Genomic DNA, 17743 nt, shown 5'->3' with positions numbered 1-17743 from the left:
TGTTTTCACAAAAATCAGCCGTAGAAAATAGACTGTTCACGCACTGTGTGGCCGTCCTGCCGGCCGTAGTGTGAGTAAAAGTCAAAGGTTAATTGATTTTAAATTACACCCATACGACCGGCAGACTTCCATGGGTGTAATATAACGTTCCTACGGCTGATAATGCGTTATGTAATACACTGGCCGTCGTTTGACACTCAAAACAACGGTTGTTGTATTACAACTTGTGAACATAGCCTAAATCTAATCCACAGCAAACTGATGACTGGATTTTGTGCTGCACTCTGGGGTCACAGGTCTGACCTCTATACAGGGAGGATACAATATTGACTGGGCAGCTGATCTAATAAAGTGCCTATATAGTGTATATAGTATAAACTGTCTATACTACCGGTACATAGATACTGCTCCATAGACTTGTTATATTGGGAAGTACCTCCCAGTCTGTAGAGTGGGGCAGGAATCAAAGTCTGGACTCGAGAACTCTTGCCGAAGTAACACTGCTTCTTCTTCTTGCAGATGGACTGGTCATTATCGGGGTGCATTCAGCCAAGTTTCCCAATGAGAAGGTTCTGGATAACATAAAGAGTGCCGTCCTGAGATACAACATCAGCCATCCGGTAGTGAACGATGCAGACGCCACCCTATGGCAGGAGCTGCAGGTGTCATGCTGGCCGACCCTCGTCCTGCTCGGCCCTCAGGGAAACCTACTCTTCTCTCTGGTTGGAGAAGGACACAAGGAGAACTTGTTCCTCTTCTCTTCTATGGCTTTAAAATTCTACAAGGAGAGACAGGAAATAAAGGAGCACCGGATTCCCTTGCGACTGTACAAGGACTCGCTGCCCCCGTCACCGCTGCTGTTTCCTGGTAAGGTGGTCGCAGACCCGTCCGGTGACACCTTGGTGATCTCTGATACCGGACATCACAGAATCCTGGTTGTATCCAAGGACGGCCAAATCCTTCACACTATCGGAGGTGAGAATGTGATATTATATGACCCATATGACTTATATAAAAATAAAGTCTATGGGGTTAACCCATCTGAGTGATAGCGTGTCACTACCATATATCATCACGTTATGATTGATGGGAGTCGGGGACCCCCACCAACCCTGAGAATGAAGGGCGAGGTGCTGTGCAGGTAAAGGAGCCCCAGCACTGACCCCTCCAGGCCCCTTCAATCTCAGGATCAGTGGGGTCCCAGAGGTCAGAGCGTAACCATAAAGTAATAGCATATTCTAGTAATATGTAATCCCTTTATTGTACGGAGATATTACTGGTAACAGACAACAAACTCTGTAGCCAGCTCCTGCAGTCTTAGGGCCCTATTCCACCGGACGATTATCGTTAGCATAATCGTTAACGATTAACGATCTCAAACGACCGCTATTGCGAAAGACCTGAAAACGTTCACTCATTTCCATGGAACGATAATCGTTACTTATGATCGTAATTGCGATCGTTTCTTCTTCCGTATTTATTCGCTATTGCGTTCGTATCTATTGCGAACGACCGAACGATGTCTTATTCAATGCGAACGATTTGCGAACGTTTTGCGAACGAGCAACGATAAAAATAGGTCCAAGTCTTATAAAGCGATCAACGATTTCTCGTTCGGTCGTTAATCGTTACTGCATTTCAACCGAACGATTATCGTTTAGATTCGAACGATTTAACAATAATCTGAACGATAATCGTCCGGTGGAATAGGGCCCTTAGGGCCCTATTCCACCGGACGATTATCGTTAGCATAACTGTTAACGATTAACGATCTCAAACGACCGCTATTGCGAAAGACCTGAAAACGTTCACTCATTTCCATGGAACGATAATCGTTACTTATGATCGTAATTGCGATCGTTTCTTCTTCCGTATTTATTCGCTATTGCGTTCGTATCTATTGCGAACGACCGAACGATGTCTTATTCAATGTGAACGATTTGCGAACGAGCAACGATAAAAATAGGTCCAGGTCTTATAAAGCGATCAACGATTTCTCGTTCGGTCGTTAATCGTTAACTGCATTTCAACCGAACGATTATCGTTTAGATTCGAACGATTTAACGATAATCTGAACGATAATCGTCCGGTGGAATAGGGCCCTTAGGCTATAATCACACAGGGTACGGACAGTGGCTGTAGTTTGGCACTTATAAACAACCACCAGTATAGTAAGTGTCAAACAACATGATGTCAATTATTTCCATGGCTGTAGCAAACAACACAATACAACTTGAGAACAACGGCCGTTGTTTGCATTGAAAATTGCATTGTAATCAATACACAATAGCCGGAAATAATTGACATGTCAATTATTTCCACGGCCGTAGCAAACATCAACTGTTTCTCAATACGCTGTGTGAACAACGGCTGCTGTTTGCCTTGACTTCAATGCAACACATTTCTCTGTGATGTGAACAGCCATTATTTTCTTTGCCAACGACGGCCGTTCTTGTCATAAAAATAAGTATTATAAACCTAGCCTTATACATTCTTCTGTTTGTTGCCCACTTTGTGCTAATACACATACTGTATGTTAGCCAAAAGTAGGGGACAAATAAAAGGGAATCTGAATGCAGGAACGGAACTACAGAGTTTGACTATCACCATTATACACATTGGTCTGCATAGGATGTGTAGAGAACAGAGAGCAGTACCCTGACGCCGCTGGCACCACCACCACCACACAGGGGACGGAGCCATCCAGTGTATTGCTGATAGGCCAGGGTCCTGAAAAACCTCTTGTAACATATCCATTTTGAGGATTAAAACCTATAGAGAAGTGTGAGAAACAGGTTGATAGATCAAATAGCCTAAAGCAGGCATGTCCAAACTTTTTTCGAAGAGTGCCAAATTTGATGAAGTGAATATGTGCGAGGGCCGACCATTTTACATGCTATATGCTTTATAACACAGGCAGATAATAGCAAGCTGGATACCTGGGGGGCCGTAAAAGTTCGGAACGCGGGCCGCAAATGGCCCTCCGGCCAGACTTTGGGACATGCCTGGCCTAAAGGAACGGCACTAAGCGCTCTATGTGGCAGCATCCATCATAACATCCTGTGTCTCCTATCATCTGCAGGATAATAGTAGTTTCCTATAGATTTTGGCACCGGAATACCTGGGATGTATCTTCCCTTCATGTGTCTGTGATGGTGGAGGATGAATGGCTGGAAAGTTCTTGGCCCTTTTTCTAATGTTTTTTTTTGAGTAAGAAACAGAATATAATTTATTAGGGGATGAGTTTAAACCATATAGGACAGGAGTACGTCTGCGTCCCAGATCCTCCGGGAGAGAGTGATTCTGCAGATGTGTGACCCTGAGCAACAGCGGAGGAGGAGGAGGATACAGTCCCGACGCGTCTCTAATCTAAAGCTGCCCCCCCTTACAATTTCTTTGTATTATTATTGATTCTACAAGGGAAAGTTTTTCACAATGCTGCCATATTTTTTTCAGTGATGCATTAAGATCTATAACTCTATAGTTTTTGGGTTTTTTATCCTTCTAGTATTGTTGTGGTTAATTTTTTAGGGAGGGGGCTTATTATTACTCGGGTTATTATTGGAAATTGTGACATTGGTTAGTATTGATCTTCATTTCGTTTTCATGTATTGGCGCTTACCATAACATATACTGATGGCGGATGCCTCCATGGCGCAGGCACATCTCTGTATTTAGGACCTAATGGTACATGCTTTTACGAGTTTTTAGGGACTGATGATCTGGGGAGATCGGACTCCCACCGATCAGCTGAATAAAGGGGCTGAAACTCCTTTTGTGAATGTTGCAGCTATCCAGGCCCAGTGCCATACTTTCAGTAGTGGTTATTGCAGCTCTTACCATTGGCGTGAATAAAAGGAGCTGCAACATCACGGGCAGCCCCTGTATGAAGCTGTGCATGGTGGGTAATCCTTGTGGAAGCTGCAGCCCCTTCCAGCTGCTTTACAGGGGTGCTGCTAAAAGTCTACACCCCCCTGGCCATTACATGGTGAAATCCTGTCTGCAGTAACCATTAGGGGGCGCTCAGGAGCGGACTACATACTGTGGTTCTGCTGCCTTTGTGCAGTTTGCATTGGAGAACGTCTTTCCGGATGAGGAGAAGGCCTGATGACTATGGACCTGCCCTATATCTGTGACACTGAGATGTAATGTATAGAAACATAAGTGACTGGTTGTTGTGTTTCTCACAGGCCGTGGCAGTGGCTGGAAGGATGGCGGCTTCTCAGAATGCTTATTCAATTCCCCTCAAGGAGTGGCTATACGAGGAAACACCATCTACGTGGCAGATACAGAGAACCATCTCATCAGGAAGGTACAGTTTATCCATTCACAAAGAAGGCATATTGTGTGGGACAATGAGCAGAACATAAGTGAATGATCATTCATCTGAGTCCCCCACTAACATGGGCTTGGCTGATGCCTCCAAACTTCTCTGGCCGCCACCCCCGCATCCCCACGTCCTCTCTTCTTTCACCTCCAAACTTTCTGTCCTTCTCCCTTCTGTCCCCCCCCCAGATCCCTCTGTACAGGCCAGCTGTGGTGCCAGAGATAAACACTGTACTTGAGCCACAAACTTTAGCTTCATACATTACGCTGCAGTAACCTGTCACCATCACACAGAGACAAGGCTTATCCTGTGAATTAAAAACTTTACACCTATAATTATATAGTGGTTCTTTCCATGCACAGTTTGCAGGGTTACAGCAGGGAATGCACATGAGTAGAAAGATGAAGCTTTCAGCTTTGGAATCGCCATTGATCTGTTTGCTGAGCGCTGTATTGTGGGGGGTCTCAGACGTAACATAGTCCATTTATTGACCTGGCTTCTTTATACTTCATTTCAGGTTAATCTGGACACTTTAACAGTGAGCACTGTGGCCGGGACCAGCAACCAAGGTGTAGACAAGGAAGGCGGAGCTCAGGGAGAGCAGCAGCCAATCAGCTCACCCTGGGATGTGGCATTTGGGGCTCCAGGTGCGGCTTTGTTTTTTTTTATCTACTTTTATATAGCTCATCTTAAAGGGGCTTCCACACATGACTGAGCAGGTACAATGACTTTGCTGCACTGACTGAAGCTGAGATTTGTGTCTGATCGCTGGATCACAGCTGATCATTATTGCCGCTTTATCCATGCATGTCAGCTGCCATATATTATATACGTGGTTACCTATAACAGCAGACTATTCCATGTCTTACTTTGTGTATAGATTGTGAGCTACAACAATCACAGGTCCTCCTAGTCGGAGGTTGGGAGTCCAATGTGACCACTAACACCTGTCCCACAGGCTGTGAGGCCCGAGGTATAAGAGACCTTGCTAAAACTAAAAGAAATTTACCAAAATCATTAAAAACCCACACTCTAGTGCTTATGCACAGAGGCACCAACAATGTTTTTGATGTATCAGTTATTGTGACTGATTATGTATATAATATATACAGCACTAGGGGTAGCAATTTAAAAGAAAAAACAAAGCCCCTTTGACATGTTTCACTGCGAGACGCAGCATCTTCAGGGAGCATAGCTATTAATGGATTGTTAATAGATTGTGAGCTGCCTGGGAAGAGACCAGGAGATGCCTCAGCACACACTATATTAGTGTCCAGACGAGTCCACTGCCAAAATGATATCAGCAATTTCCAGCCAAAAGCAATATCACAGAATGGAAATGACGCATGGGGACTGGGATTGATGTAAAGGGGGTGTAGATGAATGGGTTTTGGGAGTTTTAAAGGCTACATGACTATAATGAGAACACAATCATTGTCCCCGGTGCGGTGTTATTGTGGCTGTATAGTTATCATTACAGGATACTGCTGAGTAACTGCACAGGTTACATTATGTACATAGACCGATATAAGTGTATGTGTAGTGCACACATCAACCCCCCATTAATAGAGTCCCTTCACCGTGCCCCCCCATTAATAAGAGTCCCTTCACCATGCCCCCCCATTAATAGAGTCCCTTACCTGTGCCCCCCCATTAATAGAGTCCCTTACCTGTGCCCCCTCATTAATAGAGTCCCCTACCTGTGCCCCCCCATTAATAGAGTCCCTTACCTGTGCCCCCCCATTAATAGAGTCCCTTACCTGTGCCCCCCCATTAATAGAGTCCCTTACCTGTGCCCCCCCATTAATAGAGTCCCTTACCTGTGCCCCCCCATTAATAGAGTCCCTTACCTGTGCCCCCCCATCAATAGAGTCCCTTACCTGTGCCCCCCCATTAATAGAGTCCCTTACCTGTGCCCCCCCCATTAATAGAGTCCCTTACCTGTGCCCCCCCATTAATAGAGTCCCTTACCTGTGCCCCCCCATTAATAGAGTCCCTTACCTGTGCCCCCCCATTAATAGAGTCCCTTACCTGTGCCCCCCCATTAATAGAGTCCCTTACCTGTGCCCCCCCATTAATAGAGTCCCTTACCTGTGCCCCCCCATTAATAGAGTCCCTTACCTGTGCCCCCCCATTAATAGAGTCCCTTACCTGTGCCCCCCCATCAATAGAGTCCCTTACCTGTGCCCCCCCATCAATAGAGTCCCTTCACTGTGCCCCCCCCATCAATAGAGTCCCTTCACTTTGCCCCCCCCCCATTAATAGAGTCTCTTCACTGTGCCCCCCCCCCCATTAATAGTCACTTCATTGTGCCATGTGACCCATTGGATCTTGTCTCTGTTATTAGAGGAGGCGCTGTAATGGGATTTCCTCATTTTGTCATTTGATGATGCTTCATGTCCCATACAGTTAAAGGGATTGTTCAACAAATTTTTTTTCTTTCCAATCAACTGGTGCATTTAAAGGGGTAAATCAGCAAAAATCTTTAAAATCAAATGAATGCCAAAGATTTGTAATTTACTTCTATTAAAAAAATCTTCAGTCTTCCAGTACTTAGCTGCTGTATGTCCTGCAGGAGGTGGTGGATTCTCTCCAGTCTGACACAGTGCTCCCTGCTGCCACCTCTGTCCATGTCAGGAACTGTCCAGAGCAGGAGAGGTTTTCTATGGGGATTTGCTGCTGCTCTGGACAGTTCCTGACATGGACAGAGGTGGCAGCAGAGAGCACTGTACTGATCCTGTCACTTCACTTTGCCCCCATTAATACTAGTCCAGGCCGTCATCCACATAATGGACATATAACCATAGACTGAACCTCACAGCGTTAATAATTCACGGCCGTTCCTGCAGTATGGTTCCTGACTCGTACGTTTATTCTCATTCGCCTCTTTTACGCCTGACTTGTCGATGATATAAAGCATAATGTTATAAGTGCTGAGCGTCAGGATGGCGTCACACATGTACAGGACAGGAAAGCATTAGCGTCTGTTCAGCTGTTATTACCACTGGATACATGAGCCGCCCGCCTCTTTGTTTCAGTCTAATGGCGGGCGTCTAGTGAAGGATTACTGCTACATCACTAGATCTGTGTCTTTCTTTCTCTATGTTTTGTATTCATGGAGTTTTGCACTCTATAAATTCTCAGGTACCTAAGTTCACCAACTTCTATGTTCATCACCACCCCCATTATGTGTGTGCAGTGGTCCAGTCCACAACAGGGCAGGTGTCGCAGAATGATAATCATTTGGGAATAAACCATTGCACACCCAAAATGGGGGAGTCTTTGAAATGCAAAAGTTATAGACAAGTTACTGACAGAAAGTTATAGACAGATACTGACAGACTTCCTGGCGATTGTAGTAAAGATGGTGGCTGTGGACAGACTTGTGGAGATCCTGCTTGGGTCATGTGATGATATACGCTCCTGGGGTAGGGATAGATAGGTGGATTGTTGGGGGTCGTCGCAGGCTGCACCCAGTGACCTGGCTGTCCATGTACCCTGCCGGCAGCTCGTGGGCAGCCTCCCCTCCGTAACTTTAATCTGGGTGAGTTGTACCTTCCTGTGCGATGGCGACTTTCTCAGCACGTCTTCATAAATATAAATATTCCCTATGATTAAAGTGTACAATGAGCTGTCAGCAATGTGCAATTACATCTCATGGAGGAAGAATACAGTCACGATTCCTCCCGTACCCCATCCACAAACAAGCCGCAGCAATCACAGCCGGAACAGTCACCGACTAACTGAGAATATCTCTGCACACAGAATAATGGAGCTGCCTGTGTCCTATAGAACATCATAAGGGGCAACCCCAACCCCTCTAACCCCATAGCTGATATATCCTACATGCATTACATCCTATGTGACTGATATCAGCCGCTCCTCTTATAACGCTCCAGCACTGATATAACCTCCTATTACATCATATGTGACTGATATCAGCCGCTCCTCTTATAACGCTCCAGTACTGATATAACCTCCTATTACATCCTATGTGACTGATATCAGCCGCTCCTCTTATAACGCTCCAGCACTGATATAACCTCCTATTACATCATATGTGACTGATACCAGCCGCTCCTCTTATAACGCTCCAGTACTGATATAACCTCCTATTACATCCTATGTGACTGATACCAGCCGCTCCTCTTATAACGCTCCAGCACTGATATAACCTCCTATTACATCCTATGTGACTGATATCAGCCGCTCCTCTTATAACGCTCCAGCACTGATATAACCTCCTATTACATCATATGTGAGTGATATCAGCCGCTCCTCTTATAACGCTCCAGTACTGATATAAGCTCGGGCCTCTGGGTAATGATGTTTCTTCCATTACTTTGCAGGGGTGCTGTGGATCGCCATGGCCGGGACCCATCAGATCTGGGCTCTGTTATTAGAGGAGGGGACGTTACCCCGGGGCAGGTAGGTGATGGCACTCTTTGATGATGCGGCCTCTGTGAGCCGGTGTGATGAGGACGGAGTATAATCTCCCGGGCTGTAATGGAGGCTTCTCTGCAGCTTTTATATATGGATCCTCGTCTTCATCACCGTCCTGTCACCAGCAGCACTTGGCTCTAATGGGTTTCCTCATGATGCTTTATGTCCCGTACACTGTGGTATATAAGGTCAGGGCAGGAGGGTATGGCTCTGCTCAGTCTTTTCATGGCTGTATCTCATTTTGTCACATAACTTTCTAGAGTTCCTGAATGGCAGATCTGCTTATATGGTGAGAACAAATAGAGACACACAATGAAGTGCAGTATCCTCCCCTGTACAGCATGTGACGAGACCCCCGTAGGGGATATAATGGACGCCAGGCACCCAGCTTTCCTGCATCCATTGTCTCAGGACTTAGTTTCTGGACATACTTAGATTACGCCCCCCCCCAATGTATAATCGCTGTCCGTATCCCCGGTACAATCTCACTGGGGTCCTGCCTCCAGCTGCATTGTGGCTTCTGAGGACAGTGATAAATAAAACCAGAATAAATCCCACAGAAAGCGAGCGTAAATCTCCCCCGAGCGCTTATCCCCCCCAGCTCTGTGCTCTAGTACAACAAACAGTCACCCACCTTCCCATTCCCACAGCAGAGTGTAGCCTGCTCACCAGTCACATAAAGGGGCCGTATACTGGGCCGTATACTGGTATATAGAGAATTATAACAAGCCACTACGTTACATTACTGATCCTGAGTTACATCCTGTATTGTACTCCAGAGCTGCACTCACTATTCTGCTGGTGAGGTCACTGTGTACATACATTACATCACTGATCCTGAGCTACATCCTGTATTATACCCCAGAGCTGCACTCACTATTCTGCTCCTGGGATCACTGTGTACATACATTACATTACTGATCCTGGGTTACATCCTGTATTGTACTCCAGAGCTGCAGTCACTATTCTGCTGGTGAGGTCACTGTGTACATACATTACATCACTGATCCTGAGCTACATCCTGTATTATACCCCAGAGCTGCACTCACTATTCTGCTCCTGGGATCACTGTGTACATACATTACATTACTGATCCTGGGTTACATCCTGTATTGTACTCCAGAGCTGCAGTCACTATTCTGCTGGTGAGGTCACTGTGTACATACATTACATCACTGATCCTGAGCTACATCCTGTATTATACCCCAGAGCTGCAGTCACTATTCTGCTGGTGGGGTCACTGTGTACATACATTACATTACTGATCCTGAGTTACATCCTGTATTGTACTCCAGAGCTGCACTCACTATTCTGCTGGTGAGGTCACTGTGTACATACATTACACTACTGATCCTGAGTTACATCCTGTATTATACTCCAGAGCTGCACTCACTATCCTGCTGCGGGGGTCTCTGGGTACATAATTTACATTACTGATCCTGAGTACTAAAACCACCAGTAAAAACATGTAAACAAAGAGCACAAACATTGATGGGAGGAGCCTCAATAAGGGGGAGGAGCCTAGACAATAACTATAGGTTTGGGGTTATATGGAGATGAGGGAAAAAGGTCAGAGGTGAATCTTTAGGGGCCGCTTATCTCTGGGGTGCTGATAATTCCCTTCATGTTTCTCTTGTCTCCTTCCAGCCTCCTCGCTGCGGGAACCTGCATCCGGTTTGCTGGGAGCGGGAATGAAGAAAATCGGAACAACTCGTATCCACACAAAGCCGGATTCGCCCAGCCGTCTGGATTGGCCGTGTGCAGCGCTGATCCCTGGAATTGCCTTTTTGTGGCCGACAGTGAGAGCAGCTGCATCAGGAGTGTGTCCCTAACGGAAGGAGCCGTGAAACATGTCGTAGGGGGAGAACGCGATCCTATGGTAACCCTAATATCACTAAGACATGGGACCTCATGTGTCATAGCTGCATGGTATAATAGTTATATAAGAGAAGTATTACAGTAGTTATATTCCTGTATATAGGAGCAGTATTATAGTAGTTATATTCCTGTATATAGGAGCAGTATTATAGTAGTTATATTCCTGTATATAGGAGCAGTATTATAGTAGTTATATTCCTGTATATAGGAGCAGTATTATAGTAGTTATATTCCTGTATATAGGAGCAGTATTATAGTAGTTATATTCCTGTATATAGGGGGCATTATTATAGTAGTTATATCCCTGTATATAGGAGCAGTATTATAGTAGTTATATTCCTGTATATAGAGAGCAGTATTATAGTAGTTATCAATAGGTTTGATCAATTCATATACAGACACTCTGGTGTTGATTTTTAATATAGGCCTGGCGGCATTAGTATCAGCCATAGATGGGATGTGCAGCCGTTCCATTCTCTCCAGTTCGTGTTTTGCAATTCTCCCTCTCTGAACAGCTAGCACTCCTTTATGGGACCCACATGACCAAAATTGGCAGGATATGTCTGTGCTCACATGTCTGGACCCTATGTCTTCCCCATTCTGTGAGAGCAGCAATGGTAAGTGTAATACCATATCCATACTTGTGTCGTTTGGGGGCAGCCTTCCCCGCCGGTGGTGCTGGCTGGGTTTTGGTGGGGCTTTTTGGGTCTGGTCCTGTGACATTGGGGTTGCAGGGCTGTTCCATGGCCTCCCTTCCCTGCACGTGCACGCTTTGCGGGGTTGGCGGTCGCTGACCGACACGGTGTGGAGTTAGCGTAGGGACCTGTGTGGACCAGAGGACCTGCGCGGTGGTACACGGGGCAATATGGTTTGATCAATTCATATACAGACACTCTGGTGTTGATTTTTAATATAGGCCTGGCGGCATTAGTATCAGCCATAGATGGGATGTGCAGCCGTTCCATTCTCTCCAGTTCGTATTATAGTAGTTATATTCTGGTATATAGAAGCAGTATTATAGTAGTTATATCCCTGTATATAGGAGCAGTATTATAGTAGTTATATTCCTGTATAAAGGAGCAGTATTATAGTAGTTATATTCCTGTATATAGGAGCAGTATTATTGTAGTTATATTCTGGTATATAGAAGCAGTATTATAGTAGTTATATCCCTGTATATAGGGGCAGTATTATAGTAGTTATATTCTTGTATATAGGGAGCAGTATTATAGTAGTTATATTCTTGTATATAGGAGCAGTATTATAGTAGTTATATCCCTGTATATAGGAGCAGTATTATAGTAGTTATATTCCTGTATAAAGGAGCAGTATTATAGTAGTTATATTCCTGTATATAGGAGCAGTATTACAGTAGTTATATTCCTGTATATAGGAGCAGTATTATAGTAGTTATATTCTGGTATATAGAAGCAGTATTATAGTAGTTATATCCCTGTATATAGGGGCAGTATTATAGTAGTTATATTCTTGTATATAGGGAGCAGTATTATAGTAGTTATATTCTTGTATATAGGAGCAGTATTATAGTAGTTATATCCCTGTATATAGGAGCAGTATTATAGTAGTTATATTCCTGTATAAAGGAGCAGTATTATAGTAGTTATATTCCTGTATATAGGAGCAGTATTACAGTAGTTATATTCCTGTATATAGGAGCAGTATTATAGTAGTTATATATGCACAAGCCAAAAAGACAGAAATGGCTGCACATCGCACCCATGGCTGACACGAAAGCTTGTTCAGCTACATTTAAAACCAACATCAGAAGTTAGTATATAATTTGGCCAAACCATATTGCCTCATGTACCACGTGCAGGTCTTCTGATACACATGAGTCCCTAGCCAAACATCATCACTGTGCCGGTCAGCGACCACAATCCCCGCAAAACGTGCGCAAGCAGAGAAGAGGGGCCACGGAATGGCCCTGCAACCCCATTGTCACAGGACCAGACCCAAAAGGGCACCCCAAACCCCACAGGCGCCACCGGCGGAAAAAGTGGACGCCAAGCAACACAAGTGTGAACAAGCTCTTACCTCTCTCCATTCCTCTGCAGGTAGAATGGGAGAATACTAGGAGATCCTCCCCTTATGTACACAGGTGCTTCCTGCTAATTTGGATCACATGGGTCTTACACAGCACGAGTGCTAGCCACAATGAAAAAAGGGACAGAATACATAAAATATGCACTCGTGCTGTGGCTAGCATTCGTGCTGTGTAAGACCCATGTGATCCAAATTAGCAGGAAGCACCTGTGTACATAAGGGGAGGATCTCCTAGTATTCTCCCATTCTACCTGCAGAGGAATGGAGAGAGGTAAGAGCTTGTTCACACTTGTGTTGCTTGGCGTCCACTTTTTCCGCCGGTGGCGCCTGCGGGGTTTGGGGTGCCCTTTTGGGTCTGGTCCTGTGACAATGGGGTTGCAGGGCCATTCCGTGGCCCCTCTTCTCTGCTTGCGCACGTTTTGCGGGGATTGTGGTCGCTGACCGGCACAGTGATGATGTTTGGTTAGGGACTCATGTGTATCAGAAGACCTGCACGTGGTACATGAGGCAATATGGTTTGGCCAAATTATATACTTCTGATGTTGGTTTTAAATGTAGCTGAACAAGCTTTCGTGTCAGCCATGGGTGCGATGTGCAGCCATTTCTGTCTTTTTGGCTTGTGCATATTATAGTAGTTATATTCCTGTATATAGGAGCAGTATTATAGTAGTTATATTCTTGTACATAGGAGCAGTATTATAGTAGTTATATTCCTGTATATAGGAGCAGTATTATAGTAGTTATAATACTGCTCCTATATACAAGAATATAACTACTATAATAATGCCCCCTATATACAGGAATATAACTACTATAATACTGCTCCTATATACAGGAATATAACTACTATAATACTGCTCCTATATACAAGAATATAGTAGTTATATTCCTGTATATAGGAGCAGTATTATAGTAGTTATATTCCTGTATATAGGGGGCATTATTATAGTAGTTATATCCCTGTATATAGGAGCAGTATTATAGTAGTTATATTCCTGTATATAGAGAGCAGTATTATAGTAGTTATATTCTTGTATATAGGAGCAGTATTATAGTAGTTATATTCCTGTATATAGGGAGTAGTATTATAGTAGTTATATTCCTGTATATAGGAGCAGTATTATAGTAGTTATATTCCTGTATATAGAGGCAGTATTATAGTAGTTATATTCCTGTATATAGGAGCAGTATTATATTAGTTATATTCCTGTATATAGAGGCAGTATTATAGTAGTTATATTCCTGTATATAGGAGCAGTATTACAGTAGTTATATTCCTGTATATAGAGGCAGTATTATAGTAGTTATATTCCTGTATATAGAGAGCAGTATTATAGTAGTTATATTCCTGTATATAGGAGCAGTATTATAGTAGTTATATTCCTGTATTTAGGAGCAGTATTATAGTAGTTATATTCCTGTATATAGGAGCAGTATTATAGTAGTTATATTCCTGTATATAGGAGCAGTATTATAGTAGTTATATTCCTGTATTTAGGAGCAGTATTATAGTAGTTATATTCTTGTATATAGGAGCAGTATTATAGTAGTTATATTCCTGTATATAGGAGCAGTATTTTAGTAGTTATATTCCTGTATTTAGGAGCAGTATTATAGTAGGTATATTCTTGTATATAGGGAGCAGTATTATAGTAGTTATGTAAACAATGAAGACAGAGGTCCGGGCACTCACCGATCTTCAGGAATCTTTATTCAGGCACAGTATACATCAGGGAAGGGAGGACAGGTGAAGGTGCGGGCATACGCTACCCCAGGACAGCTGTTTTCCGGCTAATTGCCGCTTCCTCAAGCTAGGGTATCACTGGAGGAGCAGTATTATAGTAGTTATATTCTTGTATATAGGAGCAGTATTATAGCAGTTATATACTTGTATATAGGGGCAGTATTATAGTGTGTGTGTGTGTGTGTGTGTGTGTGTATATATATATATATTATTATACTGTCTACTTGTGTTCTCAGGACCTGTTTGCATTCGGTGATATAGATGGGAAAGGAATTAACGTGAAGCTACAGCACCCACTGGGGGTATCCTGGTCCCATAAGGAAGGAATCCTATATGTGGCCGATTCATATAATCACAAGGTAAGGTTCTTATCCATTTTCATCATCATCATCATCAGTCTAGATGTTTGATATCACCCCCACCCTCGAATTCACTGGATTGCGATACCTTAAATCTAAAGTTAAAGAAATATCATGATCTATTTTTTTTCCCCTGTATCTACCATTAGGGGGCGTACACTGCATACAGAACTCTACAGCTTCCCCTCACCTTGGTCATAAACACAGTAAACATCTAAGTTTCACATAGTGGCCAGTAAAGTTCAGGTTACGTTGAGTTTTGTCTGTGGTGTTGCGTAGGACTGCAGGTGACATCTACTACATTATCTGTACTCAGAGATATCACTGTGTTATCTGTGCTGTTACATAGGACTGCAGGTGACATCTACTACATTACCTGTACTCAGAGATATCACTGTGTTATCTGTGGTGTTACATCTACTACAGAGATATTACTACAGGTCACATCTACTACAGAGATATTACTGTGTTAGGCTGGGTTCACACTGCATTTTTAGCATACGTTGAACGGATCCTTTTTTTTTAACGGACAAAAATAGTGTCAGCAACATTTTTGTGTTCGTCAAAAAAACGGATCCGTTTTTTTTATAATGGAAGTCAATGGAAAAACGGATCAAAACAGATGCACACAAATGCATCCATTTTTGCAATCCGTTTTTCATCCGTTTTTTTGTTTTTTTTCAAAAAACAGATGAAAAAAACGGATTGCAAAAACGCAGTGTGAACCCAGCCTTATCTGTGGTGTTACATAGGACTGCAGGTGACATCTACTTCATTATCTGTACTCAGAGATATCACTGTGTTATCTGTGGTGTTACATAGGACTGCAGGTGACATCTACATTATCTGTACTCAGAGAGATAACTGTGTTATCTGTGGTGTTACATAGGACTGCAGGTCCCATCTACTACAGTATCTGTACTCCGAGATATCACTGTGTTATCTGTGCTATTACATGGGACTGCAGGTCAGAGAGATATCACTGTTATTTGTGGTACTACATAGGACTGCAGGTGACATCTGTTACATTACGTGTACACCTCTGTAGATGACTGTACACCTGTATAATGTCACTATGTGATCAGTGTGGCGGTGTGTGGTCCGGTTATGTGTAGCCGCAGCCCCGGTGATGTCAGCAGTCCTCTCTGTATCACACTTGCTCTCTCAGCTCCCTGAGGACAGTCACCTGGTGCCGTCACTATCCGGGGATTGGGCCAGCTGCCTCCTCCCTGACGTCTAATTGATAGTTTCCTTTATTATAAGTGTTTGCAGGGAGGTGCGGGGCACGCGGGGTTACACACAACACGGGGGACTCACTTACTTGGGTTAAAGTTTAAGCAGAGAAGTCTGTAAAACACTTAATATTCTCCCATTCATGCGTCGGAGATGAATCTCTCATTGTGATTTAGAGGATAATTTCTTCCCCGCTTCTCGCTGCTGCTGATCCGCTGTTTATTAATCACAGATCTGACGCCTTTGTGTAGAAATCTTCATCCGGAATCTGTAATCACTTTTGTTAGATTAATAGCGACGTCTGAGGAGTTTACCAGTCCCAGCGCGCTGGCGGATTGCGGAGGCCGTACATTGTGGGGTTTTAAGGTTTCTATTTGAATATTAAGACGTTTTTTGTTTCTCATTAAAGAAGTAGAATTACTCCGGAAGAATTCATTACGTCTAGTGAGACAATGCTCAGAACAATGGCAGGGGTTACTATGCGGCTAATGCTTTTACGCTCTGTTTACGAGATTAGAAGGAAGGCTCTGCTTATTTACTTAAAACAGCGCCACCTCTGTCCATTGGTTCTGTCTGGTATTGCACTATAGTCATGCTGACTTTAAAGGGGTTGTTCACCATTTTAGTTATTTTCCTTTCAAATCAACTGGTGCTAGATATTTGTATTTAACTTCTATTAAAAAAAATCTCCAGTTGTCCAGTACTTATCAGCTGCTGTATGTCCTGCAGGAAGTGGTGTCTTCTCTCCAGTCTGACACAGTGTTCTGTGCTGCCACCTCTGTCCATGTCAGGAACTGCCCAGAGCAGCAGCAAATCCCTATAGAAAACCTCCCCTGCTCTAGACAGTTCCTGACATGGACAGAGGTGGCAGCAGAGAGCACTGTGTCAGACTGGAGAGAATACATCACTTCCTGCAAGACATACAGCAGCTGATAAGTACTAGAAGACTGGAGATTTTTTTATAGAATTAATTATGTTAGATGAACCACCCCCTATAATGATACTGATCTGCAATACTAGACACAACTGATAAATAGAGGTGGTGTACTGTGTGTGGTGTCATGGCTGACTATATTAGCGCAATTGTGTAGTGTCTTATATTGTGCCATTACATGATGTTGATTAGAATTATTAAAGGGGTTATCCAGCGCTACGAATACATGGCCACTTTCCCCCTACTGTTGTCTCCAGTTTGGGTGGGGTTTTGAAACTCAGTTCCATTGAAGTGAATGGAGCTTAATTGCAAACCGCACCTGAATTGAAGCCAACAGTAGGGGGAAAGTGGCCATGTATTCGTAGCGCTGGATAACCCCTTTAAGGTAGTATTATGGCAATGCTGTAGTTTATTATAATCTTATTATCAGGTTGTAGTGTTATATGGTTAATATGAGGGATATTGCCTGTAGCAGCGCCCGGGAGTGTAAGAAAGTGTGGTACTGGGGAGAGGGAGTATCTGAAGGTCTGCATTAGTTAGAGCAGTGGGGTGTGGTCTGAGGTCTGTCAGCAGTGAGGTATGGTCTGGGGTCTTTATACAGTGGGATCTGTAAGTAGTGGCGTCTGAGGTTTGTAAGCAATGGCTTCTGGTCTAGAGTTTATAAGCAGTGGGGTCTGGCCTGGGGGCTGTAAGCCGTGGGGTCTGGCCCTGGGGGCTGTAAGCAGTGGGGTCTGGGGTCTAAAAGCAGTGAGGTATGGGGT

At 43.8% G+C, this 17743-nt stretch overlaps 2 protein-coding genes across 2 annotated transcripts in view; one reads left to right on the top strand and one right to left on the bottom strand.

The window, feature by feature from the left end:
* Window positions 1-17743, bottom strand: part of DCLRE1A (DNA cross-link repair 1A) — an 80938-nt gene that overhangs the window by 16918 nt on the left and 46277 nt on the right. The window lies entirely within an intron of this gene.
* The window catches only part of NHLRC2 (NHL repeat containing 2), a 31088-nt gene that overhangs the window by 6177 nt on the left and 7168 nt on the right, over window positions 1-17743 (top strand). The window contains exons 3-8 of the mRNA XM_069979755.1: window positions 520-975; window positions 4191-4312; window positions 4845-4974; window positions 8677-8755; window positions 10418-10649; window positions 14693-14815. Of these exons, the coding sequence (XP_069835856.1) occupies window positions 520-975; window positions 4191-4312; window positions 4845-4974; window positions 8677-8755; window positions 10418-10649; window positions 14693-14815 (1142 nt within the window). The remainder of the gene's footprint in view (window positions 1-519; window positions 976-4190; window positions 4313-4844; window positions 4975-8676; window positions 8756-10417; window positions 10650-14692; window positions 14816-17743) is intronic.

Source organism: Dendropsophus ebraccatus, chromosome 8 (assembly GCF_027789765.1).
Source record: "Dendropsophus ebraccatus isolate aDenEbr1 chromosome 8, aDenEbr1.pat, whole genome shotgun sequence".
Taxonomy (NCBI): domain Eukaryota; kingdom Metazoa; phylum Chordata; class Amphibia; order Anura; family Hylidae; genus Dendropsophus; species Dendropsophus ebraccatus.
This window is presented reverse-complemented; position numbering and strand designations above follow the sequence as displayed.